The sequence below is a fragment of the Chiloscyllium plagiosum genome, chromosome 5 (genome assembly GCF_004010195.1).
Source record: "Chiloscyllium plagiosum isolate BGI_BamShark_2017 chromosome 5, ASM401019v2, whole genome shotgun sequence".
NCBI lineage: Eukaryota > Metazoa > Chordata > Chondrichthyes > Orectolobiformes > Hemiscylliidae > Chiloscyllium > Chiloscyllium plagiosum.
The window spans coordinates 33592251-33598649 of record NC_057714.1 but is presented as its reverse complement, the minus strand read 5'-3'; the positions used below and the strand labels follow the sequence as shown (position 1 = coordinate 33598649).

Sequence of the window (6399 nt, the reverse complement as noted above, 5' to 3'; positions counted from 1 at the left end):
GCGGAGTGCAGTGGAGGCCGGGACGCTAAATGTCTTCAAGGCAGAGATTGATAAATTCTTGATGTCACAAGGAATTAAGGGCTATGGGGAGAATGCGGGTAAATGGAGTTGAAATGCCCATCAACCATGATTAAATGGTGGAGTGGACTCGATGGGCCGAATGGCCTTACTTCCACTCCTATGTCTTATGGTCTTATGGTCTTAAAGTAAAGCCAAGCTTTAAAATGGCATGAGTTCGACACTGTGCTCTGATTGGTATTAAGAATTACTCCAAATAACATGAACAGAAGACTATTTTCTCAGTAAGACAATTTACCAGTTATCACTCTCACCACCATGAACTTCAGATAAACATTTAATTCTTTTCTTCATATAGAGGGTGTTTTATAAAGTTATCTTTATAATTTGAAACTTGATCTGGATTACAGAATAAACAAGATAGATTCGACTTCAACTCTCTTTAGGAAAACATCTGTTTTAATTCAGATTGAAAAAGTAATGAGTATAATTAATAAAAATAACATATACCACAGATACTACAAGTTTGAAATAAGAACAAAATGCTGAAAAAGACAGGCAGACAGTTCTCAAGATGAACAAACAAATATTCGAACAGTTTGTCACTGTATTCTTATACTTTGAGGAAGGATAACAGGAGGATCTTGCAAGACTTCATAGAAAGTATAGATATTTTCTATTCAGCTTGTTCAGAGATGTTATTACACATCACTGGAGCAGGTGGGACTTGAACTGGGCCTCCTAGGAGAGGTAGGGAGACTATCACTGCACCACAAGCATCACCCCCATTCAAACCAAAATACTGGAAATAATCAGCACATCAAGCACTGTGAACATAAGAAAGTGGGTCCAAATTTCAAAGCATTGATGTAAAGCATGACTGAATAAACATTTTGATTCAGATAGATATATTTATGCATATTTCCTTGTGTATAATTATCAAATGCATTTTGTTCTTAGTTCTTTGCATTTCTCTGTCAAGTTAACAATAATGGTCTCATTATCAATCTCTTATCCATTTGTGATCAGCTACAAATATTAATCTGTTCAATTCAGTAACAGACATTACAAGTTGTGAAGCAAATATTACAGTAAACCAACTGATATGTGTTTGTGAAGAGTGCATACCAGAATCAGACTAAGTGCCATGCAGAGTTGCAACATTGTCATACAGATATAATATCCCCTCTTTACAAAAGGAGGTTTAATTCATGAGACTATGAATCCCAAAAACATATTTGCTAAAAGCACAGACCTTGTAATGGTGGCATGTTTGGAGTTACAGTTGATCTCTCACAGTCAGTGATAATGTCTGTCATTCCTGTTTGAAGAGTGCATACCAGAATCAGACTAAGTGCCATGCAGAGTTGCAACACTGTCATACAGATATAATATCCCCTCTTTACAAAAGGAGGTTTAATTCATGAGACTATGAATGCCAAAAACATATTTGCTAAAAGCACAGACCTTGTATTGGTGGCATGTTTGGAGTTACAGTTGATCTCTCACAGTCAGTGATAACGTCTGTCATTCCTGTTTGTGCTGCCCAGTTTTTCTTTCAAGGGATGTAATTGATGCTCCAGAATTTATATACCCTGATGCACTACTGCCAAGTTTTTTCCAGATTTACTACTGGCTCATTTTGTTCTCAAGCTATTTTAAATGGCCCAAATCTCATTGACATTTGACATTTTGTTCTTTAAGACCTGCCAGCTTATTTTGAGGCATTTCATTTTCAGCCCTATATTCTCCAAACCTTATCAATATTTTAGCTTTCTGCTAATTAAGTATATTTTCTCCTTCATAACCTGCTTTTGACGTCAACTTCAACCTTTTTCCTTTTTGTTTTTTTTTGCAATCCGTATCTTTTATTTTTTTGCTTCACTGGTTGGTTGTTTTCCTCTATGTTCCATTTGAATTCTTTCAGTAAAGCATAAGTGCTGGCAGTTACTTTTGATAGGATTGTCTCATGAATGATTTACAGTTTCCTGTAAATACTACACATCTCCAGCTGTTTTAGTAGATCTGTAATTTTCTCAAGCAATGTTTTGGACTGACACCAATGCTTCTGTAGCTGCTCCTGTTGAGCTTGATATAGTTTACCAGCGAGATGCTACAGAACTCCTATAAACTGACAATCTTTTGCTAGATTGGTAATAGAGAACATAGCTCCTCTTGCTTCATTTCTTTCTCTTCCAGAGCTTCAATTATCTTTATAGACTGAGCAGCAGTATCCCCGAAAGACGTAACCATCTCTATTCTTAATTTTGAATTGATGCTGACCCAGTAGGTCAGCCATTTCCTCTTCAACTTCCATTTCTTTGTTCACAAAAGAGAGTTGAGATCTTGGTTCCACTCATTCAGAAGAAATGAAGTATTCAGTTCTTCCTTTGCATTAATGAATTAAAATGTTTTTTTTTTAATAGTGTGCTGCAATAGTTCTATCACTGATGTTTGACTGATTGCATGGATTATAACTACTGCCAGATCATAGCATGCTGGTACACCTGCAATTGCTGATCCAGCAAGGTTTGTGATGCAGAACATCTGTGACATCCAGGAAGATTAAGTGCACTTGCAATTTAGCACTATTTATCCTGCACATTTATTGGTGAATAATTTGATCTTTGTAGGGTTTATCATGGCATTCCATATCAGTGGATGCATGTTATTTTAGAATTAACATTGGTACTTGAATCTGTGTCCTCTTATTCTATAATGAACAGTCACCAATTTTCAAAGGACAGTTAATTTGATCTCTTGCAAACAATTTGGACAGTGTGATGTGCTGAAGATTGGGGTTCCTTAAATTAAATTTGCCTACTATTTACCGTTAGCGGGCTACTTTGTTTGCAACAGTATTACAGCTATTACAACAGTAATTAACTTTCTAAAATTCTAGCATATAAAAATGTGAGGTCACAATATCCAATGAACCAGCATCAACAACAATAACACTAGATTTATCTTACAAAGTTCATTGTTTGGGGAAATAAGCAGCAGGTGCTATTAAAAAGAATGACAAATTAATCCACAGATAAAGGTGAGTAAGGGGACCATAGCCATTCAATATCATTCAGTGATTGCTACATTTTGAGATCGCCCAAATACTGAATGCAGCAGAAGTGAGAATGAAAATGTTGCAAGATGAATCCTCACCATTGCTCATAATGTTGAATGAGCTATCTGCTCAAATAAAGAACACAGACAACTGTCACCAAAGGTCACCAAAAACTACCTAGAAAAGCTGCATGATATCAGAGACGTAAGAGTGCACTACCTCAGGTGCTCCTTGTCACAGAATCGGTTCAGGATCAGCGAAGTATTCTCATCTATCACGGGTCACATATTTCCTTTCTTTGCCTAATTAATTAATGTACCATAGCTAGATGGCTGCTCCTTAACAAACTCAGTAAATTAACAGACTATAGTTTTTTGTTTACAAATTGTCAACTGCCAATATTAGATCACTGTGAATGAATAAAGTCCTTAAAATCAACATATGACAATGATGTCTTCCTCAAAATGGACAGTGTGAAATGTATGTTCATCAATCTTTATTTTGTCATATATTATTCAATGAACAAACTTTGAGAGTAGGTGCTGATAAACCAATTGTTCACAAAATATCTCAGACAAGTATGCTCCTATTGTCACCCAACATCTACAAACATGAAGGTCAGAACAAACAAGGCAATGGTTAATTTATCATTGGTTGCTTGGAGTCTGAGGCTAATTATAATTCTATTGTTGGAATCCCAGATCAGATAATCTCACTGAGAACAGGCCACAGCCTGAAATTGAGACAGTTCCTCTTTTGCCTTTAGTAAGTAAACAAGATTTATTAATTTGATTCACTGAATTGGATCCTTTTACATCTGGGATTACAGCATGGTTTTCATCCTGCATATAGCCAGGCCTAGAAATTGGAGTCCCCATTTGCAAAACATATTTAGTCAAAGGACTGATTATATTTTTTGGTACTGTGACTGATAATAACACTATAATCTTAACAATAATAATAACAATGAATTCAGTAAGAACCTGAATCCTTGCTTCAGACAGACTAATGGTAGAATTAATCTGTGTTTAGCACAAGCTCAAGATCCAGCTGGATACGTAAACAAATATCTAGTTGATGGCAATGGATTAAAAGTGCTTAGTCTGAGGTGTTTCAGATATTAGCTTATTTATTATCTAAACCTTGAAACTGAAGCTGGGCTAAGAATTGTCCGATTTACCTTCAATCACAGTTTTGGATGGAAAGAGTGCATGTGCTAATTGGCATTAAGGTTTATTCCAGATGATGTAAACAGCTCATTCTTCCTTGAGTAAAACAGTTTAATAGGTACCACTCTCATCGTGAAAATCTTCAGAAAACATTTGCATGCAAGAGCCTGTGCTGGAAGCAAATTTTGGAAAATAGTCTTCATGATTTGTATGAATGAAAGTCCCAACAGAATATCAAGAGCTCATAGAAAATATAAAAGCTCACAGAAAATAAAGTTCACAAGAAGTACACACCTTCAGAAGTTGAAAGAGAATTAATGCTGAAACAAAACAACAGGGAACTTCACAAAATACAATGACACCATCTTACCATTATGAAATAGCAAGTATCTCCTAGATGAAGTTTTGTGGAGCTTACAAGCAACAAACTCCTGAATTTTAAAATATGTCTTCAATTCTGGTAGGGCAAACATCTGCTTGAAGAGTAAAAGGTGGCTCTCATCTCCCTCAGCAATGCCTTCAGCGATTTGGAAAGTTCAGGCTTAGTGTCAAACTAATTATAGCAGCAATAAACCAAGTTGCCAGCCCATTTAAAAATTCTCCACTGAGGTAGTAATAACTCAAATAAACTTACCACTCCTATAGAAAAGTAGTTGTTGATAATAGTATAAGGTACAGGGTCTCCTTTTTCCTCTTTGTCATGTGGTATCACCTCAATTTTCCATCTATCCAGCATGACCACTGAGCAGTTCTCAATATCTTTAATTATCTTCATCAGACTTTCCCCTTCGTAACCTTACAGTAGAACAAAAACAAATTGGTCATATTGGTGAAAAGGCTTGATGATGACAAATCAATAACATCATACAATTGAAAAACATAAGGTTGAAAGTTAATATCCAGAGACACTCCAAGGTTCCTCTCTCAGATCTAAATATAACTGATTCTATCTCACATTCTGCAGTGCTGTCAATACATTGGTCAACAGATTAAAATAAACTAGAATGTGCTACAATTCAGCCTTAGAAATCATTAAACCATTCAATCACAGTAACTAAGCTTAATGCTGGAATTGCATTTTGCATTAATGCTTGAGAGCTAATTCTGTGGTCAAGTGGATCCAGCAAGCAAAAGGTGGAAGGGACTTTGAAATTAATAGAAAATGAGTCCACGATTAACCAGCTTGTGCTCTCAGCAAGTGGGGTTTCATGCTGGGTGCACCCAATTACTATTGCCTCTATTATCTCAATTTAACTGTTCTAAGTAGAACAGATGGTGAAAAAGATATATTTTTTTAAAATACTGAAGGTAATAGACTAAGAGGAAGAAATTCTTACATTTTTACTTCAAAAATGGCTTTCTCAAAGTATTTCATATTTTCTCTGTTGCCTTAGATAACAATTTCAGAGGCTTCCATTCTAAGAACTACAGAGCTGACATGAGTTTTTAAGAATTCTGTCCTAACTGCAGCAGACAACCTGTTCAGTGAACATGGAAAGCCTGCAGGTCAATGTGACAATTACACTGGAAAAACATTGGTTCATTCTTGACAAAGTGAAGTGTGCTATATGTGGCTGCACCATTTAAAATCACCGTTAAATATAGTGATGGACCTTCCAATGTAGGTAAAAGTCAGAAAATTGCATTAGTTTTCCAAAATTAAGGCTCAAGTGTCCCCTCAAGTTTATCTATATATGCAGAAATGTAAATTAGTAAAAGAAACAGCTCAATTACGTATTATTCCAAAACATTTTCTCGCATTCATTTTTTTTGATATATCCAAGTTTTAACTATGAAAAATTTTACTAAAACAAGTTAAAATTTGTTAATTATATAAAAACTGTTATCATGCAAGTTGCAAGGTAAGCAGTGTAAAGTGGTCACAGTCTTCCAAACTTTCTGAATATAGTGACATTGAATCACCTTGTTTTTGAGTTCCTGGTTAAGCCAGCCTTCAATGTTGCCCATCTGCAGCAATATTAGCAAGACCCCTGCAGTTCATGCACATTCTGACCTAGTGAAGTGCTGTCGCAAGTGGTGTTGACCCCCATTCACGCTGTAGTCTTCATAAGATTTGTTTGTACTGTCCATATTTGATGGGGGCAAAGGGAAGTCTCAGGTGCTTTCCCATTGCCTTCTCCACTTGTGCTT

The 6399-nt window shown here is 35.9% G+C and overlaps 1 protein-coding gene across 8 annotated transcripts in view; it reads right to left on the bottom strand.

Annotated features, from left to right (window-relative positions):
• Nucleotides 1-6399, bottom strand: part of dgkb (diacylglycerol kinase, beta) — a 788800-nt gene that overhangs the window by 417569 nt on the left and 364832 nt on the right. For all 8 annotated transcript variants that reach the window (XR_006311661.1, XM_043689831.1, XM_043689832.1 and 5 more), the window contains one exon: nt 4883-5043. Coding sequence is in view for 7 of the 8 variants with exons in the window: in XM_043689831.1 (XP_043545766.1) it covers nt 4883-5043 (161 nt within the window). In the remaining variant the exon portion in view is untranslated. The remainder of the gene's footprint in view (nt 1-4882; nt 5044-6399) is intronic.